General features: G+C 41.5%; 2 protein-coding genes across 11 annotated transcripts in view; one reads left to right on the forward strand and one right to left on the reverse strand.

The window, feature by feature from the left end:
• Positions 1-6,982, reverse strand: part of ARID4B (AT-rich interaction domain 4B) — a 138,782-nt gene extending 131,800 nt beyond the window's left edge. For 7 of the 9 annotated variants that reach the window (XM_061404868.1, XM_061404867.1, XM_061404863.1 and 4 more), the window contains exons 1-2: positions 6,730-6,816; positions 5,863-5,917 (exon numbers count right to left, since the gene is read on the reverse strand). In XM_061404868.1, the coding sequence (XP_061260852.1) occupies positions 5,863-5,868 (6 nt within the window). In that variant the 5' untranslated portion in view covers positions 5,869-5,917; positions 6,730-6,816. Of the gene's footprint in view, positions 1-5,862; positions 5,918-6,729; positions 6,817-6,895 lie in introns of those variants that run through there. The other 2 variants (XM_061404864.1, XM_061404862.1) reach the window with 1 other exon arrangement.
• Positions 6,983-7,652: 670 nt separating this feature from the next.
• GGPS1 (geranylgeranyl diphosphate synthase 1) lies at positions 7,653-19,476 on the forward strand. Of its 2 annotated transcripts, none has more exons than XM_061404883.1 (4): positions 7,653-7,743; positions 11,887-11,979; positions 17,876-17,946; positions 18,406-19,476. In XM_061404883.1, exons 2-4 carry the CDS (start codon positions 11,910-11,912, stop codon positions 19,165-19,167), a joined length of 903 nt encoding a protein of 300 aa, XP_061260867.1. In that variant the 5' UTR covers positions 7,653-7,743; positions 11,887-11,909; the 3' UTR covers positions 19,168-19,476. The 2 variants fall into 2 exon arrangements, with proteins under 2 accessions (XP_061260867.1, XP_061260868.1); XM_061404884.1 differs by lacking the exon at positions 7,653-7,743 and adding an exon at positions 8,329-8,417.
• Positions 19,477-24,586: the final 5,110 nt, after the last annotated feature.

The raw sequence follows: 24,586 nt of genomic DNA on the forward strand, positions 1-24,586 counted from the left end.
GTGTACTTTAAAAGGATGAATTTCGGGACTTCCCTGGTAGTCCAGGGGTTAAGACTCTGCATTACCAGAGCAGGGGGCCTGGGTTTAAACCCTGGTCAGGGACTAGATACCGCTTGCCACAACTGAAGACCCTGCAATGCTGCAACTGAGACCTGGCATAACAAAATTTATAAATACTTTTTTAAAGGGTGAATTTTACCTCATTCCCTAAAATTCAAAAGCAAAACAAAATAACAGAAAGGACCGCTCAGTTCAATGTTCACTGTCCACTAACAATGGAAGGCCAAGAGTTGGGAGCTTCAATACTTTGGCCACCTGATGCAGAGAGCCAAATCACTGGAAAAGACCTGATGCTGAGAAAGATTGAGGGCAGGAAGAGAACAGGTGACAGAGGATGAGACAGTTGGATGGCATCACCGATTCGATGGACATGAGTTCGAGCAAACTCTGGGAGACAGTGAAGGACAGGGAAGCCTGGTGCTCCAGTCATGGGGTTGCAAAGAACGGGACACAATTGAGCGACTAAACAGCAACAAAGAGCTGGGAATGGCTTCTTGGCTGTACTCAGTTCCAAGAATCTATCCACCAACAAATCACAGCAAAAAGATTTTTTTAAAGGGACTGGGGATGGGAGGGTTAGTCATCTATAAACAGCAGTAAGCAGAAACCTCATACCCAATTCATTACACTCCTATATCCCCACCTTCAATACAACCATTTCCCACACCTGGTCTATTTCCGTCTCTCATCAAACTGACTTGCAGCTCGCCTCCCTACCTCCACTCCCATTCCTCTGCAGCTGACCCCCTACTCAATCACTTCACTCTCTGGCTTGAGACTCTTCAGTGACTTCCTAGCACACTCAGACTTTAAGTCCTTACCATGGCCTACATGGCCCTACATTGTTCTGGCCCTTGTGAGCTCTCAAGCCTCGTCTCCTCCCACTTCAGCCCTAAAGGACACCTTCCTGCTCCTTAAACATTTCAAGATCAAACAATCTAACCTAAAGTCACACTCTCGGTCACTCTACCCTTTTAACCTGATTCTGCTTCATCTCCCTTCATAGAACTTACCACTTTTTTCTTTTGGTTTGGTGTCTATCCACCCAATACAGTCGATCTTTGAACAACACAAAGATTAGGGGCCCCCACTCTCCCCATGCAATGGAAAATCCATGTATAACTTCAGACTCCCCCCACATTTAACCACTAATAGTTCGATGTTAACCAAAAGCCTTACCAATAACATACAAAGTCGATAAACACGTATTTTGTATATGTATTTTACACTGTATTCTTACAATAAAGTAAGCCAGAGAAAAGAAAATATTATTAAGATCATAAGAAAAAGGACATACATTTACACTACATATACCTGTATTTACTTCCCTGGTGGCTCAGACGGTAAAGCGTCTGCCTACAATGCTGGAGACCTGGGTTCGAACCCTAGGATGGGAAGATCTCCTGGAGAAGGAAATGGCAACCCACTCCAGTATTCTTGCCTGGAGAATCCCATGGACGGAGGAGCCTGGTGGGCTACACGGGGTCGCAAAGAGTCGGACATGTACAGGTATCACTATGCCTGTATTTATCAAAAACCCACGTGTAAGTGCAGGTCCAGCGTCAACTGTAAAGTCCACAACGGTTAAGAATTCTTATTTTGTTTACTGCTGTATCCTCAATACCTACAGTCACATCCAGTACAAACAAGGCACATGGTATCTCTTCAGTGACTGAACTTACAAGGTAAGCTAGCAAAAACACATTCTTCTGTGAAATATCTACCACATTTTTAAAAATTACAATAAGCAAAGGATTAGAAATTTGGACAGAAAACAAGTCAGTGTTTTACAAAATTATCTATTCATCAAAAAGATCACAAGTTTATAGCACAAAATACGTTTGTCGTATTATGGGTCCAAGTACCCTGAAATACCATAAATATTAACTATGAGGTTAACATTCACACTGGATTAACCAAGCCTCCAATTTCTCTTCATTCTACCTGCTCCCTTACTCTTATATCTTAATTAGTTAAGTCCACTTGGATGTGGACCTCCTACAGGTCCCTTGAATACTCAAAACCTTATTCCTGTTTACTCCAGTCACAGCATAGTTCAAAATAAAATAACATCTATCTCATACTCCAAGACAGAAACCGCCATCTTCCTTCTACCCCAGGGTGAGTTGCTAGTCCTCAATTTTACTTCCTGGATATTTCAGATCTATTCCCTCTGGTTCTACTCCCATGGAATTAGCTCCTTGTTCACTTCTTACTTTGATTTATCACCTGGAACTAAGTCTCCCATGAATTAGTTGGAACTAAGTCTCCCATGAGTCAGCTCCTTATTCATTCTCACTTTGACTTATCTATCACCTGGAATTTCCAGATTTTCCATTCAGATTTCCCTTTAGATATTTCACTACAATACTACCAAAGTGATCTCTCTCTAGTATAAGCCCAGTACCCTGACATTCAGTGGTTCCACGTAGCTTTTCAGAACTTTTTCGGCTCCCTGACTTACTTTCATCTCCCGTCACTGCCCTTCTATTCCCACCCCCGATGCATCACACTTTATGTCAACCTCAGTCACACTGAACTACTTACAGTTCCCAGATACATCATCTGGTTTTTTTCCTTTATTTTCCAGTATGTTGTTCCCTCTCTGAAACACTCTTTTCTACTCTTCTTACCTAGTGAAAGCTTTAACTTTCAGGTTAGATGCCAAGTCCACCAAAGAACTTTCCGTGGCTCTCTGCTTTAGATGTCCTCTTCTGTCCTCCCATTGCACTAATCACAAATACTGTACAGCAAAAAATACTTGTATAATTCAATATGTACCATTTGCTTTATTTTTCTGTGTCTTCAACTAAATTATGAGCTCCTTGAGAATAGGACTGACGTTATTTACCTTCATGTCACACTCCCTGACACATGGAAGGGGTTGTTGTTCAGTCAAAGATTTATAAAACGGGGAGAGAGAAAAGAAGGATAGATGAGGAGAGGAAGGAAGGGAAAAAAAACAGAGAGGAAGGAAAGGTAGAGGGGAAAGAGGGAGGGAGAGAGAGGAAAGGAGAAGGGTGGGGTGGGCAGAGAGGGACTGAGAACACTCACTCACACAAAGGATACTTCAATAGGCACGTGCAATCAATCCATTATTTTTATGTGGTCTCAGACAGTGATTACTGAGGAGAGAATAGTACATCTGAAAAAGCCCATCTCCCCAGATCCTAAGCACAACCATCTGAATCACTTATCCCCTAAAGACTCTGAAATGTCTACTCTATTCCATATCCACTTGAAAATTTACTGCAGTGTAATGAGAAATGTTAATAACATGTACGAAATAAAAGCAAAAAAAAAAAAAAGAAATTTAGAAAAAAGCAAAATGTAACTGACGTAAGTCTTAGAATGATTTACGGACTTCAATAATCTATCATTTCCTCACAGTGTGCTATCAACGACATTGAAAGGCTTATCACAAGTATGAAAAGTAGACCCAACACAACGCCAACGTCATGCTCCATGTTAAAGCACAAAACCGCTTTTACGTTATAGCCATTTCTCAAAACACAGCGGGCAGAACCACAGATATAGTAAAGGGGCTTTATTTATTTAAATAAATTTTTAAAGGCAGTACTACAGGAAAACTGCTTCTAAAACATACAACATTTAAAATGATATGTGTATTTTTCCTTGCCTTGGGGCTCTGAAGCAACAACCCAAAAAGTGTATTCCTACACACTTTTTCAGTTACCTCAATACGCTGTCACTTAATAAAATTTACTGTGGCTAGGAGGACAAATAATACGAACTTAAAAGCTTGCTACAAAGTACAAATTTCTTTGGTAGATCTGATAATTGACCTAGGTCCTACCATGGCTTAGTTGTCATTACAATATAGAGACTGGGAACACACAAAAGAGAAAATCTAAAGTCTAATATAATCAGTACTACATACTTTTTGAATTACAATTTTGTTAAAGCAAATACCAACCATGGGCAGCCTCTCAACTTTTTAAGTTAAAGGAAATAAGCTTTTAGAACTTACGATTACTAGTAGATTCCCAAAGAGAGGACTTACTGTACTGATAAAAACAGACATTCTTCTTGTATAAAATTGGAAGATTATTTTAGCAATTCTTTCTTTTTAACATTATTAGTAACTTTTTGTTTAAAGGCAGTAATAACAGAAATGCTGAATCTTTAAAATGAGTTGTTCTAAAATAACACCAAAAAATTGCATTTGCCTAATACTATGAAACTTTCAAGCTGAAGTTTCCAATGTACTTTCATTTTTTAAACAGGTTTAAAAAAAAAATGAAAGGAAGAGAGAAAAAGAAAATCTAAAAGACCTTCAACTTACTACATTTCCTTTAACCAAAAATTAACATAGTACCCTAGATGTGCCAGGCACTCCACTGGAAACTTTGACAGATTACAACATTATTCCAAACTAACTCCTGTATTATTCACCCTATAAACTTAAATCATTCAACCCAACACTTTTCTATAGAAATTGCTGTCCAATGCCAAAGAAGATATAATTTTTTCTAAAAAATTTACTTGTCACTGTTTCACACAGGTCAGACAGAAGGTGACGGAGCTAGCATCTGTGATTAACAAAAGGGATTCATTTCTGAAACATCACTGTTTTTTTTATTTACATGAAGGTGAAATAGTAATTCATCAGATTTAAACTGTTTCATGTAGGAGTTTATAGCACCTCAAACTCAAAAAGAAAACAACCTAAAAAAAAAAAAAAAAGGACTGAATTTAACTACTTTGTATAGCTGATAAATATTTAAGTAGTCACAGCTTTCACTTTCTACCATGAACAAGTACTACAAATTTTAATTTGGATGCAGTACTATAAAAGTGTCCTGATTCTGAAGAGAATTAAAAATTTTTTAAAAATAATTCAAAGGACTGTCAAAAGTGGTTGGAATTTACATTTTAACATACTAACTGTTGCATACTCTTTTCAAGCTCTTCTGAATTTGTAATGGATGAAAAATACCTGCTAATCTCTAAGTTCCACTAGCTGAATCTAAACATTTCAGATATCTAAGGCTTTTCATCCTGAAGTGCCTTAAAAAATATGGCAGCATTCAATCACATATTCTCTAAAGTGAAAAAACAACCTGTACTAAGTTTATGACTATAATGTCTTCAACCATTTACGCAAACCCTACTCTTTTAGACAATATCCTCCCCTCAGTTAATATGTTTACATTTAAAAGGAACCTGGCCATCGGTTTTATCACAATGCAATACAGCATCTGGTAATTAATAGACCTAATGGATCAGCAGAGGAAAATACACCATATAATCCTAAATCCCCGGAAATACAAGGAACAACTAACTGCTATCTCTGAATTATGGAAAGATCACCAACATTCTCTTCAAAAAATCTTTCAATTAAGATTATAATTCCCTTAAGCAAGGAGGTCTTCTGTTAAAAATTCACAATACAGTTCACACAATAAATGAGATGTTCTTTCATCAGTGTAACCGATAGAACCACAATACAGTTCAGTTTCTAGAATCAGATTACTTGACCTGCTTTTAAAACACTTAAATTCACGCAGCTATTTCTCTCATTCCCCGCAAAAAGAGAGGTTCTATGAGGAAAAATCATCCTCAGCGAGATATCCGATAATCAACTCCAACTCCACAGCAAAGCCCACCGATATCCACACCAGCTGACCCTCGTCGTCTCCGGGGACGAGCTCGGGCGCCAAGCCACCACACACACCTTCCTCGGCAAAACTCGGAGGGGCCCCCTACCCGAACTCAATCAAAGCCCCCACTTCCTAGATTCTCTAGCCCCCGAGGCTCGACTTCTGGAGGTGATCTTACCTTCATGATGATCCTGGGGTCGCGATCTCCCCGAAAATACCAGATTCACCTGCACCTGGAGAAGAAACAAAAGACACCCCGTCAACATCACGGGCACCCCTCTGCACTGGCGGAGGCGGAGAGACTCCAACGAAGCCTGCACGCCGAAAAGGAGCTCAAGGAGGCGTCAGCCCCCAAACCACCACACGCCGATCCAGGGTCCCCTCTGGCCCCGCCATCCCCGCAAACCCGGCCACCTACACAGCTCGACAGCTTCCCGTCCCCATTGTCGGGACCCGACGGAGTTTCCCGTCTCCGACAATGACGCCATTTCTGTCAGAGAAGAAACTCACAACAAGCCTGGGAGCCGGCGCGGGGCCGGGCGCCCTCCTGCCCGAGGGCCTCCGCGCCGTTCCGGCAGCTCCCCCTCGAAAGGGCCGCGCACCCCAAGTCCAAGCGGGCGCAAGCCGGGCCTGGGGGAGCACAGCAGGGGCGACGGACGGGCCGGGCGGGCCGCGAGCTGCACCGACCCGCCGCAGAGCCTCAGCCCACGTCCCGCTCCGAGATGGACACCCGACAAGTGGGAGCGGGATCCGAGGGGACGGCGAGAGCACCGAGGGGCCAGGAGGCGGCAGAGCTCCCCCACCGACCCGGGCCCCCCACCGCGGCCGAGGGACGCTAAAGCGCTGAGTGTGCGGCCGCTAGGCTGGGGGGCGACTCGGACTCGGCAACTGCGGGGAACGGGGGGAGCTCCATGGAGGCCGAGGCCCCGAATATCCGTGCCCGGGGAGACCACCAGAGCGACCTTCCCCGGGTCCTCGGCCGGGCCCAGTGACTCCCTTAAAGACCCCCTTACGAGACCGCGAAAGCCTCAGAAAATGTCCCTACCTTCCTCGGAGGCGAGCTCCGACCCTGGCACGTCCAGAGTCCCCTCCCCTGCTCCCCCCCCAAACCAGCAGGGCCGGGGGAGAGATGGGGGAAGAAGGGCGGCGGGTCCAGCGGTTGCTGAGGCTGAAGCTCCGGCTCCTCCTCCTCCCGCGGCGGCGACTGGTACCTTTGTTTGGCGGCCGCTCGGGCTCCCTCGCTGGGGGGAGGGGGGACGACGAAAAATCTCTCCCGGACTGGAGGTCTGGGCCCCCAATCGCGCTGCCCTCCAGAGGACGGCGGCGACAGACCCTCTGCGACTCCCTCCGAGCAAAAGTACAGGCGCTGGCCGTGGCAGCGGCAAGCTTAACCTGAAAAGTCTCCCTCCGCTCCAGCGCCCGAGCTCCTCACTCCGGACTCGACTGACGGGCAAACATCGCTTCCCCCCCACCCCAAGTCCCCCCCTTCCCTCCTTTCTCCCCTCCCCTAGACTTTTTTCCCCTCCCCTACCTCTTTCCCGGATGGCTTCTTAGACGACCTCGGATTGGTTAGGCTCCTTTAGAACCCGCCTATACCCTGTTCCTATTGGTCCCCGCGATACAAACAACGACGCCATTTTCCCACCAGTTCTATGGAAACAGAAAGTTACGCCTCAAAGCTCCCCGGGAAATGCAGTCCAGCCTTTCGGGCCAATGCGCGAAGCCTCCCTCCGGAGAACTGCAAGACCCGCAATGCCCCGCTCCTCCGTGAGACAGGCGGGGGGGGGGGGGGGGGGTAGAAAGGGGGCGGAGCAACAAAGCAGAGGGGAGGTGGCAACGACGCCTGCGCAGTGTGACCGGGATGGCGCATTTTATTGCACCGAGTAATGCGGGGTCGTCGGCGGCCGAGGAGGGCGGCGAGTTCTGTGGTGAAATAGGGGGAGGTATTCATGTAGGCATCGGAGGGACTCTTACTCTGAACTATAAGCTGGGAAGCTGATACTGGGTACAGCTTACTCCCGGACCCGCGGCGTGAAAGTTGTGATATCATCCTCGAACCGTGAGTGGCTGTGGTGGCGGCTGGGGGGAACCCGGATGGGGAGGTGGGTGGGGGAGGCTGGGAGGCGGAGCTGAGAGGAAAGAAAGAAAGGAGGGTGAGGACCCGGATGCTGAACCGGATTGTGTATGAATTTTCCATCCTCTGGCTGGAGAAGGGGAGGAGCTGTAAGGGACCCAGCGGGGCGGAAGGGGCCCTCTGGGCTGAGAGGAAGCGGGCACCTCACCGACCCTGTGCTAGGGGAGTCGACGTCTGAAGCTCTTCTGCCAAGCCTGTGTTAAAAATCTGACTCGAAGTTATTTAAATTCCCTCCCTGTGTCTCTCCGGCAATTTTCTTCAGACCCATCCATCATCTCCCGGATTTTGGACGGATGCGCTCTGCGCTCCGCAGCCGTCCTTATATTTGTATGTCGATTTGGCAATACTGAAACCAGATCCTTCCCTTTAAAGAAAAAAAAAAAACAACAACACTTTGCGTGATATTTTCACTTTTCCATGCCGGAGTGTGCCTTGAGTTTATTCTCTAACGCGTTGGAAGGCACTTGCCGTTGGTTCCGGCGTTCATTTCACATATTTGAGCGCCTACCATGTGAAAAAGCTGGTATGACCCCTGCCTTCCTGAATCTGAGCGTAAGACGGACAGGATGGACTCACACCTCAGTGTGAAATTGCAACAGGTGTGATTGCTACTGGAGAGAATGTAATGGTGATAAGAGAATTGGAAATAGGGAATTTGCCTTAGGGAGATGAGGGAAGGCTTTCCCGAGCAAGTAAAGATCGAGCTGAGAGCAGAAAGTTTAGCAGGAGTTTAACTTAAGGAAAGAACATTCCAGACAGAAACGGTATCATGTTGGAAAGCCTTATGCCAGCGGGGAGCTTTTTAAAATACGAAGAACTGAGGCTGGAGGGCTGGGGGTTTGACTGTGCGAACCTGACACGCTTTGTTAGGGAGTTTTGTTCTGTTTAAGAGCCATGGGATAATGTGTAAGGGTTCCCGATCAGAGGGGAGATAGGACCAGATTTGAATTTAGGAAAGGTCACAGGGTGAAGAGTAGAGGACTAGAAGAGAGGGGCAGGTACCAGGGAGTCCAGCCTGGGGGTTATTGCCTCCATGGAGAAGAGAATTTGATTTTGTGTTAATTACTATTCATAATATATTGTTTGAACAAATTCAAGGCAGTTTGCCAGTTTTGAAAATGAGTAGTTTCAGACTGAACAGAGGCAATCTATGGTGGTTGTTCACTCTAGGCACGACATTGTAATGAACTATACATCAATAAAATATTGTAAAAATTAGTAGAGTTCATGTAACACAGTAATGCCTCTTTATATTCAGGTCTCCTATGTGACAGCTAAAATTTCTAGGTGTGGTAAATTGCAGTCTTTTGGGTAAAGAAAAAGGTCAGAGTAACTTATTTATAATTTATTAATTAATATATTTATAACTTAATTATTACAGCAACTGTAATAATTATTGTCACAGAGTTGTAATGTAGCAACAGTTAAACTACACAAGACAAGAAACAGACTGGTTTTCAGTACCTAGAAAAATTGAGGCTTCTATGTTTCCCCACTGTTGAGAATACTTTCATATAAACGTTTTTTGGGAAAGGAACATTAATGACCTATTTGTTAGGTGAGTATTCTTAAACTTTCTTGAATGATCAAAGGAAAGGATGATTTTTTTAAAAATTCATAACTGATTTTTCAGTTGGAAAAAACATCAAACAAAACCCACAGAATTGAAACAGATTAGCTCTGATATCTATCCAGCAGTGTATAGTTGCTACTAGTCTGCTGCTGCTGCTGCTGCTGCTGCTAAGCCACTTCAGTCGTGTTCAACTCTGTGCGATCCCATAGACGGCAGCCCACCAGGCTCCCCCGTCCCTGGGATTCTCCAGGCAAGAACACTGGAGTGGGTTGCCATTTCCTTCTCCAATGCATGAAAGTGAAAAGTGAAAGTGAAGTTGCTCAGTGGTGTCCGACTCTTAGGGACCCCATGGACTGCAGCCTACCAGGCTCCTTTATCCATGGGATTTTCCAGGCAGAGTACTGGAGTGGGGTGCCATTGCCTTCTCCGTGCTACTAGTCTAGACAGAGACAAAACAGAATTATTCAGAGTTGTTCTTACAAGTTTTTATTTTTCTTTTGGCCACACCGCATGACATGTGGGATTTTAGTTCCCCAACCAGAAATCCAGACTCTACCCCCTGCGTTGGAAGTATGGTTTCTTAACCACTGGACCACTAGGGAAGTGCATATTGATTTTCAAATTCTGTGTTCTGGAGGCTGTGAAAAAGATAAACAGAATATTTGTTCTCAACCTAGTTGAGAAGAGATGGCTACTAATTGGTTTAAATAAAATAGTATATATATGGTACATTTTTAAAATTCTTTTAATTCTGTTAAGTAATCTTTTCCCTAAGTGATTATTCTTCCTGCATATCATCTTTTTTAATCTCTTAAGAATAAGGTAATTTTTGTTAGACTTTAAACAGTATAGGTGTTACTAGGTTACTTCCAGGTGACACAGGGGTAAAGAATCAGCCTGCCAATGCAGGAGACAGGGTCAGTCCCTGGGTAGGCAAGATCCCCTGGAGAAAGAAATGGCAAACCACTCCAGTATTCCTGCCTGGAAAATTCTGTGGACAAAGGAGCCTGGTGGGCTACCGTCTGTGGGGGTCACAAAGAATCAGACATGACTGAGCACACATCAGGTTACCAAACTGGTATTTAGATTATTTCAAAGTATTTTCTGAACTTTTTTTACTTTGGGACATACTTAATTGTTGTTCAAGGCATATGTAGCAGTTTTCTGTATGGAAATTTTCTCTTTGGATTCATATCGCTAAAAGGATTTCCTTTGGGAAGTGCAGATTTTTATGATCCTTTCACCTAGATATTCAAGAGTAGACTATAGAAAACACACCTTTCAATCCTTTAGCATGATCCTTGGGACCAAATCATTGTCTCAAAAAACGAAAGTAGACAGAGGTGAGAAACCTTCTAAAATGTCCAGATTAGGAATGAAGACTTCCCCGCAACCACCCCCCCAAACAAAAGAAACAGAAAAAAACAAAAACAGAAATGAAAATTCCTTAATAAGAGGACAAAAGTAGCAATAGATGTTTACAAAGAGATAGTGGAAATTCAACAGTAAAGGAGGATTCTAGTAAACTTGTGAGTGCAATTTTAGGAAATATTGAAGTAAATGTAAAATTCAAAATAATAAGTCACCTCAGGGGAATATTTTCAATAATATAATTGCACTGAAGGGACTTCCCTGGTGGTACGTGGATAAGAATCTGCCCACCAGTGCAGGGGACACTGGTTCGACCCCTGGTCCAAGAAGATCACACATGCCAAAGGGCAACTAAAACCATGTGCCACAACTAAACCCACGTGCCCTGGAGCCTGTGCTCCACAAGAGAAGCCACCACAGTGCGAAGCCCATGTACCACAAGGAAGAGTATGCCCCACTTGCCACAGCTAGAGAAAGTCCACGCGCAACAATGAAGACCCAACGCAGCCAAAAATTAGTAAATTAACTAATTTTTAAAAAACTTCTTTTATAATTGCACTCGTTAGTGCGTGTCTTAATCAGAATGTCTGAAATGGATTGTGAAGAAAATGCATCAAAGAATTTTCTCCTTGTATTCTCCTTACGTTTTAAATATACATTTGACCCTTGAAGAATGTGAGTTTGAACTGCTCAGGTTCCACCTATATTCATATTTTTTTTTATAATATATACTACAGTATTACATGATTTGTGGTTAGACTTAAATCTGTGCCTGCAGAACCAGGGATACTGAGGTTCAACTGTGAACTATTGATAGTACTCAAGATTTTCAACTGCAGAGGGGAGGGTGTTGGTGCCCCGAACCCCAGTGTTGTTTAACGGTCACATGTATAAAACATACTCATTTTAATGCTCTTAGGAAAAAAAGTATGTTTTCTAATTTATATGATCAATCAAATACAGAAGTATCTAATTCTGTGGATTTGTTTTTAAGATTTCATAGGTGTAGAATTTGCACTTAAAACCAAACTGAAAGTTTACTTTTACTAAAACATCTTGAAATACAAACTCCTTTCCACTTTGATACTCAATTGCATCATCTTTATGTTTCTCCTTTTTTACAGATCAGCTTTGAAATTTAAAAACAATGGAGAAGACTCAAGAAACCGTCCAAAGAATTCTTCTAGAACCTTACAAGTACTTACTTCAGTTACCAGGTAATAGTTTAGTCATAATACATATAGGGTCATTTATATAGAGAAGTAGTCATTTAAAGATTAGCATACAGAATAGGTTAGAATTGCCAGCTCTTGAGACTTTCTATAAGGAGATACATATAGTGAAAGTGAAGTCACTCAGTCGTGCCTGACTCTTTGCGACCCCATGGATAGTAGCCTGCACCAAGCTCCTCCGTCCATGGGATTTTCAAGGCAAGAGTACTGGAGTGGGTTGCTATTTCCTTCTCTAGGGAATCTTCAGATACATATAAGGAAAATAATTATAAACTTTTACAATCTTTTTTTCTTAAAAGGGACGTTTTTAAGGCACCTCTTTAAAAATACCCAATTTTATAACATAAATAAAAATACTTAAAACATTTGAGTATCTCATTAGAAATTTTATCCTTTATGGATGCGACACATTTTTATTCCCTACTGTTTGGATATTAGGGGGTTTTATGCCAATTTGTATGACAACAAAAAGCTGCTGCTGCTAAGTCGCTTCAGTCATGTTTGACTCTGTGCAACCCCGTAGACGGCAGCCCATCAGGCTCCCCCATCCCTGGGATTCTCCAGGCAAGAACACTGGAGTGGGTTGTCATTTCCTTCTCCAGTGCATGAAAGTGAAAAGTGAAAGTGACGTCCCTCAGTCATGTCCGACTCTTAGTAACCCCATGGACTGCAGCCTACCAGGCTCCTCCATCCATGGGATTTTCCAGGCAAGAACACTGGAGTGGGGTGCCATTGCCTTCTCCACAACAAAAAGCTACACTTAACTTTTTATTTGTTTGGCTGTGGTGGGTCCTCGTTGCAGCACGTCGGCTTTCTCTAGTTGCATCGAGCAGGGGCTACTCTTCAGCGAGGTGCAGGCCTCTCACTGCAGTGGCTGCTCGTTGCGGAGCATGGACTCTAGATGCACAAACTCAGTAGTTGTGGCCCACGAGTTTAGTTGCTCCACTGCATGTGGAATCTTTCCCGACCAAGGATCGAACCAGTATTCCCTGCATTGCAAGAAGGATCCTTGGCCACAGACCACCAGGGAAACCCCAGACAGCATTTTTTAACACTACTACTTCCTGTAAGAGACGAATAGCAATACATTCAAAGCACATTACTTGGAAGCATAATCTAAATTATTCCTCTACAAAGATGAGTCACTTGGACATGGCTTTATCATATGTATGTGCTTGTTTTATTTTGCTAATTTTTTTTCCTTAGCTTTTCTGAGATGTGATAGTAGCAAGTAAAAAGTCATGCATTTGATAAATGTGGCTTCTCATAATAAAAATTCAAACCAGTTACTCAGGTGAAAAGTTGGGAATCCCCTGGCAGTCCAGTCATTAGGACTCTGCACTTTGACTGCCAAGGACCTGGATTTAATCCCTGACATCCCACAAGCTGTGCAGTGTGGCCCCAAAAGAAAATAAAGTGATAAGTTGACAACCATAGGAAGACCTATTTAGCTTATAGTGTGTCTCAGCTATAGTGTAGTGATGATCTCAACTCAGTCACAATTAAAACTTTTTATTTCGGTTCCAAAGTGCACATGTGGGCTTCCCTGGTGGCTCTGTGGTAGAGAATCCACTCACCAGTGCAGGAGATGTGGGTTCGATCCCTGATATGGGAAGAAAACTGAGTGCCGCAGAGCAACTAAGCCCACATACCGAAACTATTGAGCCTGTGCTCCAGAGCACAGTAACTGCAGCTCCGGAAGCCCTCATGCCCTAGAGCCCATGCTCAGCAACAGGAGGGGTCAACACAATGAGAGGCCTGCACACCACAACTGGAGAGTAGCCCCCGCACACCACAACTGGAGAGTAGCCCCCACTCACCACAACTGGAGGAAAGCTCACGCAGCAACAAAGACCCAGCACAGCCAAAAGCAAATAAACACTTTAAAATGAACAAAGTGCACACTTCTCTTGATGAGCATATCTCAGTGGAAATTAGGGCATTTCTATTCTTTATGAGCCGGGGGAGGGTAAGTGTGGTTGTCCAAAGCCAGAAGAGTGGTAGCTCTACCTCCACCTTGGAAACCATCATGCTTTCTACTCTAGCAGACCATAATCTGAGAAGGCAATGGCACCCCACTCCAGTCCTCTTGCCTGGAAAATCCCATGGCGGAGGAGCCTGGTGGGCTGCAGTCCATGGGGTCCCTAAGAGTCGGACACGACTGAGCGACTTCACTTTCCCTTTTCACTTTCATGCATTGGAGAAGGCAATGGCAACCCACTCCAGTGTTCTTGCCTGGAGAATCCCAGGGACGGGGAAGCCTGGTGGCTGCCGTCTATGGGATCACACAGAGCCGGACACAACTGAAGTGACTTAGCAGCAGTAGCAGCTAAGTCAACATAGCAGACTATAATGGAGACACACTTACTAATGTCAGTGCTTCAAAAGCATGGAGGAGAAACAAGTGGAGAATACAAGGGAACATTGCCAACTGTTACAGAAAAAGCCAAGGGACGGCTTTTGGGTGACATTTATTCAGCTGCCAGTAGCTTCACTTATTTTAGGATCTCGAATTGAGACAGGTCACACTGTTTCTCCTGAACTCTCCCCGCCTGTTGCTGGGCTTACTTTGTTACGAGCTGGCAAACACTGGTTGGAACTGGGCTACTGTAAAATGTGCCAGTTATCAGTTATAAGAGTCTTAACTAGCCTCTCCCAGTGTCTCCCATTCCACTACTATACAAAGCAAGAACTGCCTGTATTTACATTTTACTAATAATGCTTACGTACCTAGTGAACTACTCCAGTAGCTTTGTTGTAATTCTCATTATTCGGAAGTAATGCTTTAGGCCTTTGGATAACATATTTAAGACTCGTTAGGTATCCCGTCTTTTTTTTTTAATCAACTATACTCTTGCATTCATGGTAGACTATAATCTCAAAAGATTTTCCTAAAGAAGCAGGAAACTGTTATGCATTTTTTTCACAGAGAGCTTCAGAGTTACTAAAGTGTCTTAAAGGTGGGTGAGACCACTTATTGTAAAGTTACTCTTACAATAAAAGGTTATAATAATAATTTTTGACATTAGGGTGTTCTGAAATTCAGTTCAGTTCAGTCACTCAGTCGTCTCCGACTCTTTGCGACCCCATGAATCACAGCATGCCAGGCCTCCCTGTCCATCACCAACTCCCGGAGTTCACTCAGACTCGTGTCCATCGAGTCAGTGATGCCATCCAGCCATCTCATCCTCTGTCGTCCCCTTCTCCTCCTGCCCCCAATCCCTCCCAGCATCAGAGTCTTTTCCAATGAGTCAACTCTTCGCATGAGGTGGCCAAAGTACTGGAGTTTCAGCTTTAGCATCATTCCTTCCAAAGAAATCCCAGGGCTGATCTCCTTCCGAATGGACTGGTTGGATCTCCTTGCAGTCCAAGGGACTCTCAAGAGTCTTCTCCAACACCACAGTTCAAAAGCATCAATTCTTCGGCGCTCAGCCTTCTTCACAGTCCAACTCTCACATCCATACATGACCACAGGAGAAACCATAGCCTTGACTAGATGGACCTTTGTTGGCAAAGTAATGTCTCTGCTTTTGAATATGCTATCTAGGTTGGTCATAACTTTTCCTCCAAGGGTTAAGCGTCTTTTAATTTCATGGCTGCAGTCACAATCTGCAGTGGTTTTGGAGCCCAGAAAAATAAAGTCTGACACTGTTTCCACTGTTTCCCCATCTATTTGCCATGAAGTGATGGGACCAGATGCCATGATCTTCGTTTTCTGAATGTTGAGCTTTAAGCCAACTTTTTCACTCTCCTCTTTCACCTTCATCAAGAGGCTTTTTAGTTCCTCTTCACTTTCTGCCATAAGAATGGTGTCGTCTGCATATCTGAGGTTATTATATCTCCCAGCAATCTTGATTCCAGCTTGTGCTTCTTCCAGCCCAGCATTTCTCATGATGTACTCTGCATATAAATTAAATAAGCAGGATGACAATATACAGCCTTGACGTACTCCTTTTCCTATTTGGAACTAGTGAAGTATTAATAGAATGACTTGTATTTATGTTTGTTTATTTACCTATGCAGAAGGGTAGGTCCCCAGGCCTTTGTGGTTGAAAGCCGAGGAAGAAGTAAGCGTGCAGAAAGGGAGTCAGTAATCTTAAGATCTTAAAGAGGAAACAGTTATTATTGTAATATTAAAACCTGAAAACAAAACCTGAGTATGTGTAAATTAAGCCATTCATTTGACTATTTTCCAAATACATTCTGAAATGAAAGCGGAAATGTGACTGTACATTGCTTCTGTGTTCTTCATCTTCTAATGAAAATGAAGCTTGGTTTTTTAAAGTGATGAAGTCACTTTGCACAATTGTGCATTCTCATTGTAGCCCAGATTGACCTTTGTCAAACTGGAAAATACATCAGATGTTAAGGGTATAATTGCTACTCAGACCTTGTTCACCTTAAGGGTTAATAGAGGACACTACTTCCAGAACCCTAAGAGAGCCTTCCCTTTTAGACTTTTCACAGAAAGTGAAACTTTTTCCATTTGGGTATGTGATGAGGGTGTATGTATTCACTTGTTTGGATGATTGGTGCAGAGAAAAACAGATAGGACTCAGAAAATACTGTTTTTGTTTACTGAAACTTTTTATGTAACTATTTATCTGAAGCCTAATCTGCAATTAGTATGTTGCTATGCATTCACTTTAGCAGGAATCTCATAGAACATTTTTATTAAATGAACTGATTGTGGTTTTTAGCTACCATTTCTTTATATCTGGGCTAAAACAGCTTCTAGAGGTGACTATTAACCAAATATCTCTCTTGAGCTTTCTGTATAAGAAAAAGATAATATTGAAAAACTAATAGCCCCAGTCAAAATAAATTAATTTTTGACTAAATTCAGGATGTTAAAAAGGAATACTTCATGGGATGGTAATCTTACTTTTTGCTTGAAAAGAAACAAAGCTGTCCAGTCTCTAAAATCTTAAAGGTAAATAATTTTAAGAGGTCATTTTATAAGGTAATTCAGTAGCAAAGTACCTTTACTTAGAAATACCTATAGTTATGTATGGGATGGATAAACAACAAGGTCCTGCTATATAGCTCAGGGAACTATATTCAGTATCCTATGATAAATCATAATGTAAAAGAATATTAAAAAAGAGAATGTATATATATGTATAACTGAATCACTTTACACTATAGTAGAAAGGTAACACATTATAAATCCACTATATTTCAATTAAATAAAATAAATACCTGTAGTCTCTGAAATAGGCTGTCACTAACTAGACTGTCTCCCTTTTCATAAAAGGAATGATCATAATTCCTTAAAAGCCATTCCATTCCAAAATTGTTGATATAAGTTAAGATGAAAGGAGTGGGTGCACTGATGGGCCACTGCTGCTGCTGCTAAGTCGCTTCAGTCATGTCTGACTCTGTGTGACCCCATAGACGGCAGCCCACCAGGCTCCCCCATCCCTGGGATTCTCCAGGCAAGAACACGGGAGTGGGTTGCCATTTCCTTCTCCAGTGCATGAAAGTGAAAAGTAAAAGTGAAGTTGCTCAGTCATGTCCGACTCTTAGCAACCCCATGGACTGCAGCCCACCAGGCTCCTCCGTCCATGGGATTTTCCAGGCAAGAGTACTGGAATGGGTTGCCATTGCCTTCTCCAGATGGGCCACTGGAGTACTATAAATCTGTTTCACCTGCCTAAATTTTAAAAGGTTATGTGTCTTTAGGATACGAGTTTTGGCAGTAGGGACCCAGCAGTAGGAGATAAGCTCTATAGTAGGTAATGAATTGGTGGGGCTGGATTTATCAGGTCTTATTAATTTTAGAAGAAGTTTCTTTTTTTTTTTTATTTTATTTTATTCTGAATGTGTTCCTTATAATTAAAATATTAATTTATTGCCAAATTGTATTCTTTAAATGCAGGTAAACAAGTGAGAACCAAACTTTCACAGGCGTTTAATCATTGGCTAAAAGTTCCAGAAGACAAGCTACAGGTATTTAGGCAATTATACCTTCATTATTTTTTTTTTAGTATGTATGTATTTGTTTATGGCTGCGTCAGGCCTTAGTTGTGGCACACAGCATCTTTGTTGCAGTATGTGGTCTCTCTGTTGTGGCACGGTCTTAGTTGCCCCGCATCCTGTGGGATCCTAGTTCCTGACTAGGGACTGAACACACATATCCTGAATTGAAATATTCTTAACCACTGGACCACCAGGGAAGTTCTCTAACTTCATTCTTAAGCCCAAGAAATTAATAGATACTGTGTAAAAATATTCCTAGCTCTTAACTCAGTTTAGTGATCATATGCTATTTCTATTGAGGTCTCTAGATAATAATTAATTATAAAAACTAAGACACCTGACACTGATAATCTGTTATATAATAAGTATTGGTAAGCTCTTTTGAATAATTCAAATAAAATGAAATTTTTCAATTGTATTTTTTACTAGATTATCATTGAAGTGACAGAAATGTTGCATAATGCCAGTTTACTCATCGATGATATTGAAGACAACTCAAAACTCCGACGTGGCTTTCCAGTGGCACACAGTATCTATGGAATTCCATCTGTCATCAATTCTGCTAATTATGTATATTTTCTTGGCCTAGAGAAAGTCTTAACCCTCAATCACCCGGATGCAGTAAAGCTCTTTACCCGCCAGCTTTTAGAACTCCATCAGGGACAAGGCCTAGATATCTACTGGAGGGATAATTACACTTGTCCCACCGAAGAAGAATATAAAGCAATGGTGCTGCAAAAGACAGGTGGACTATTTGGATTAGCAGTAGGTCTCATGCAGTTGTTCTCTGATTACAAAGAAGATTTAAAACCACTACTTGATACACTTGGGCTCTTTTTCCAAATTAGGGATGATTATGCTAATCTACACTCCAAAGAATACAGTGAAAACAAAAGCTTTTGTGAAGATCTAACAGAGGGAAAGTTCTCATTCCCTACTATTCATGCTATCTGGTCAAGGCCAGAAAGCACCCAGGTGCAGAATATCTTACGCCAGAGAACCGAAAACATAGATATTAAAAAATACTGTGTACATTACCTTGAGAATGTAGGTTCCTTCGAATATACTCGGAATACTCTTAAAGAGCTTGAATCTAAAGCCTATAAACAAATTGATGCTCGTGGTGGAAACCCTGAGCTAGTAGCTCTAATAAAACACTTAAGTAAAATGTTCAAAGAAGAGAATGAATAATGTTAAGCCATTCTCGACTAGGCCTGATACTTGGTTGACTTTTTTTTGTCTTTTGGCCTATTACCTTAAAAATTGGACCAAGCTGTTAGTCTCCAAAAATTGAGTGATAATGATGATGTGAGTTGTTTCCATTTAGAATCCCTGTGTACAGATAATCATCATAGTACAAAGTTGTAGGAATCAAAAGGAGCCACATTTAAATAAGTCTAATTTGAATGTCAGAATTATGCTATGTTGGGACCTTGTGGCCAACTCTGCCTCACATGTTCTGTGGATTCTGTCAATAAAGAAGACTTCAGCTTCCAGGAACTTTTATCCACATACTTCCTAACTGTACTACATGGGCAGTTCACAATTCATCTACCCCATTTCTGAGCCATCAACTTGGGACCAGTTTCTATAGCTCACTGGCCCAAAGATCACAGGAACTCTTCTTTCTTCCTAAATGTTGTTGCTTAGAATAATTCATTCTCCTCCCTGGAAATTCCCTTACTTCCATGAAGAAGCTGACCATGAAAGTAAGCATTCTGGCACTTTGTTTCAACTCGTTTTTTCCTTCCTCCCCATCCAGCAAATTCCGCTGTTTTAACCAAGGAGTCTTCACTGAATGAAGTTTACACACTAGCCCAGATAACTTTTTCCTCCTGTGTAACTTGCTACCCACACACATGCTCAGTGCTCTGTTGTGTCTTAACTCTTTGCAACTCTGTGGGTTGTAGCCTGCCAGACTTCTCTGCCCATGGAATTTTCCAGGCAAGAATACTGGAGTGGCTTGCCATTTGCTGATCAAGGGATCTCCCTGACCCAGGGATCAAACGTGAGTCTCCTGCATTTCCTGTTTTGCAAGCAGATTCCCACTGAGCCAGCAGGGAAGCCCTAATGTAACTTCCACCTCAAAATTAGTGTCTGGTTATAGCGGTATCTTTCCATTTAGGAAAAAAGAAAAGGTATATGCAAAATATTTTAGGAAGGAGTCTTTAAACCTTTCTTAGTAGTAAAAACCATAAAAGAGTTACTGGCTCACCTCAAGTCAAAAGCTGGGGCAACTGACCTTTTCCTTCCCATGCACATCACTAGCCGCCGGCCCCCCACCCAAAGGCAATCAGTTGCTTGAATGGAAAAAGGAAGTAGGCATCTTTAATCTCTGATTAAAGAAAAGAAAAGAGTTAACCTGAGAGCCAAAGTGTCTAGACTCGGGCACAGTTAGCTTTATAGTGCCTTAACCGTGACTATCCCTTTGTTTCATTTTAAACCCTAAGCTCCTGGAGCAATCTTGTGGCCCAAGAGCTATGAAGAAAAAGAGACTCTATTTTCTGTAGTAAGAGGTGTCACTGACATCCCAAAGTTTGTATTTCTCAGTAACATTACATTTTGCTTGATTTGTTATGCAATATGTTATCAGATTACCATATACTTGTGTAAGGATTCCCACCAAAGCACTTAACCTAAGTCTTTTTTGAAAAAGTTGGGTATTGCCTTATCTAACTGAAAATTTGAATCTTCCATTTTAATTGATCCAGGGAAGCCTCTTCTGAAAATCAGATATTTGTGCTACCCTACAGATGTTTGAACTTTATTTTTTGAACCTATAACTTAAACTGGATTACTCAGAAAGATCTAATGCTAACTATATTGACAAATTACCTTTAAGTATAAAGATTGCTTATGTAGTTATTCCTTATCTAATCAAATTAATTTCGGCCTGGTACAACTCATGATTCTTTTGTCATTTTTATCTTGCTTTTCAGTGACAGAAATGCTTGGCAAAGAATTGTGTATTAAATAATCAAACATCTTTTTCACTTGAACTGTAGTCATGGTGGTTAACACAGAAGAAAACGAAACTGATTTTATTTGTTGGCAAAATCAAAAGAATGAAGGCTAGTTATGTTGATAGAAATGACTTTCTGACCTCAGCAAGGTTTTAAATGCATCAGTTCTCACTATCAGCTTCCTGAGTTGACTTCTCTTCCTAACCTATACTTTGTAGTCATTCTCTTCAGGGACTTTCTTCAATCACCTTCTCCCTTTCTTTAGGTCCCGCCTGTCCTGCCAGTTCCCAGGAGGAATCCGAGGTTCCATGATTTGCCCTTCCCATGTTGCCTAGTGCTACTAGGGGGATGTTTTCAAAACTGTTGCCGCCATTGCAAGTTAAGGTACTAAAGCCTCAAGAGCCCTTTTATTTTCCATCTAATCCTGATGAAGATTTAAAATCCCAATCTAGCACCCCAGCTTCTGCATTCTTCTCCCATTTAAATGTAAACTCTTCTTGCCTTTCTTCCGCTGTACTACTTTAGGTCTGTCTTCAAATAGTCTGCCTTCATCTCAAGAAAAGTTTGTCCTCCTGCCCTCAGCCAAACAAACTCTCCTGTTCTTCATCCCCTCCTTTTCTGTGTCTTGAGGGCCTTTTTCATTCCCTGCCTTATATCCTCAAGATTTATCCATTGGCTCTTTTTTGAACATTATACCAAGAGGAAAGAAAGAGGGAAGAAAATGTCCATTTGTGAAGTTTCTACTGGGTACCCCCTGTTTTATGTTTTTCTCTTTGAGCATCTACTGAACAGAGCCAGGGCCCTGAATACAGATCAAAGCACTTTGCTCTTCTGTTGGCTTCCCATTCTGTATGCACACGTAAATATGTTTAAGTTTAGAAAGCACTGATCCATTGTATTAAAGTACTCAACAGTTCCCTTCCTGTAACCTCTACCCACTCCAGTCTATCCAGTACACTCCAAAGCTGTCTTTCCAAAACACAAATCTGATTGTATCATTCCCATGTATTAAATTCTCAGAATCCCCAATACTGCCATCTATAAATTCCTTGGCATGTAAGGCTTTCCAAAATCTGATCTCTCCAACCAACTTTACCCATATTTTCTAATATTTTACTCTCCCCATACACCTTATTCTCTGCCAGAAAATAATGCTCATCATTGTTGAGATACTCCTGGTTTTCATGCAGTTCATTTAGAATATTTCTTGAGTGCCTACAACTTAGATCTTTTGTTGGGCTTTGGAGATAGAAGAGTGACAAAACCATCACTTAGCCTCATGTGATTTTCCTGTAATGGAGACTGGAAAGTAAATAGCCAGTTACTAACCAGTATTGTTAATGCTGGGATCAGAGCCCCTAATTACTTTACATGTCTGCTTCTCCCATTGGATTAGAAACTCATTAAGGGCAAGGACTGTGACTTACTCACCCTCCTATTCTCAGTAGAACTTAATAAATATTTATAAATGAATAAATCGACTTGAAACTAATCTCCCACCTCTCAAGGGTTCCATTAAATATAATGTATGTGAAAAGATACCATAAACTTCAAATATTACCTTTTATGTTAATGTGGTTCTTCTACCTCTAATTCTTCCTCTAATGATTCTTACTGAATGTTTTTCCTTCTGAAACCATTTCTAGACTGTTTACTTTCAGTTTTGTCCATAATTACCATTGTGTCAGAACCCTGACCTTATGTTCAAGTCCTATATTTTTAAACTACCTGTTCATCTGAGTTTTCCATTAGCTTGAAATCAGCATATTTAAAATCTGCTTAGACCTCCCCTCTTATCCCTTTGCCAACCAAAATGATTGAATGAAACTGCTTCTATCTCTTGTCTCTTCTGTCACCATTGGCATTTGTTTTTTAATACCCTCCCCCCCACCACCCTGCCCCTGCTTTTTTGGCCTTAGCTCCCCCACCAAGAATTGAACTTAGGCCACCTGCAGTGTAAGTGCAGGGTCTTAACCACTGATCGCCAGGCAAGTCCAGCACTGGCATTCGTAAAGTGGTCCAGTAGTATCTCTTTGACTTACTACTTAGCCTTGCCTCCTGTCCAGTCCTCCCAAGACTTGGCCCTTGAGATGTCTCTTTTCCATCTCTTTACATTTTCACTTCCTTTTCATTTTCACTATGGCACTTAGAACAACCTTTATTGCCATGCTGATATCTGTTGGTTGGAATACAGAAAAGAACTCATGATGATGAACCCCATAATAATATGAACTCAGACATAATTGGCATTTGGCTCCCTAACCTCCCACCACCTCCAGCTGGCTAACTGCAGACTTACTCTTATTATTTGATTAAGTCTTAGAATAACACAACCTCAGGTTTTATGTGATTGAATATACTGCACCTTACAGTTGTATGGCAGAATTTTACAATACTCTCGGTAAATATTATAATAGTGTAATAAGCAAAGGTTTAGTCCATTAGAATTTTCAATAGAAATAGAAATTTCAGTATTAGCCCATTAGTTAATTGTGTAGAATGTTTAATGGGCATCTTGTCATAGAGATATCTGGGAAGCATTTGTAGCACTACCTGCCATGGAATGCACATATAAAGCACTCTGTGCTTTAGGAGAATAACCAGTTTACTACCTTTGATCTATATTTGTTACTGTACACAAAGAAAAATATATCTGAAGATTGGAAAATTGGTATAATGAATAATGGAAGACATTTAGATCTCAATGGGCAAAGCAGTACTAACGGTAAGCTGCCAAAGTGATTTATAAATCTCAACAAAACTTGTGAAGTCACATAGTATGAAGTGTAAAATTGGAATAGTTAAATATTTGAAAAGTAAAAAATGTAAAGAGATTTAGCTTTAGTAAATTCTAACAGCTGTCCATATTTTACAAGAAATAAATGATTTATTGAAGTTGACAGATTAAGTCAATTAACCACAAAGAATTAGACAAAACCAAAAGAACCTGAAAATGAAGCAGAAGATTATTGAAACAAGGCAAACTAGCTGTTCCAAGAGACAAACTAATAGATTTTCTAATATATTTTATGAACATGCATTTGTGATTTGATAACAGACATGGAAGTGTAATTTTTTTCTCTTCTATTTTGGCTGCACTATGCAACATGCGAGATCTTAGTTCCTCTACCAGGTATAGAACCCGTGCTCCCCCAAAGTGGGAGCGTGGAGTCTCAACCACTGAACCAACAAGGAAGTCCTGAAAGTATAGTTTTTTAAAGTTTGTTCAATTTATTGCATCTTGAAACTTGGCCATTTACGTTTACAAAGCTCTGAATTAGAGATGAACAAAAAAAAATAGCATTCACTATATGACTTAGCACTAAAGATATAAAAATGCACAATTTTAGACATTCTTATAAGGCTTAGAAAAAATCTGAGTATAATTGCTGATAGTTCAGAAGGAACTAAGGATTCAGCACTATAAAGATTGTTATTTAGGAGAAATTCTCAATTTATTGAGGCCACAAGTCACCTATGATTGTCAATTTAATGAGGACGTTGTTGGGAGAATTTAGCAGTTTACTGTGTTACATGACTGAGACAGGAGTATCATTTAGCTAGTGAATGCTCCAACAAACAAAAGATCAAACCAATAATTTCCTCTTGCCTTGGAGTATCATAGCATATACGGATAATTAATGTTA

The sequence above is a fragment of the Bos javanicus genome, chromosome 28 (assembly GCF_032452875.1).
Source record: "Bos javanicus breed banteng chromosome 28, ARS-OSU_banteng_1.0, whole genome shotgun sequence".
NCBI classification, from domain to species: Eukaryota; Metazoa; Chordata; class Mammalia; order Artiodactyla; family Bovidae; genus Bos; species Bos javanicus.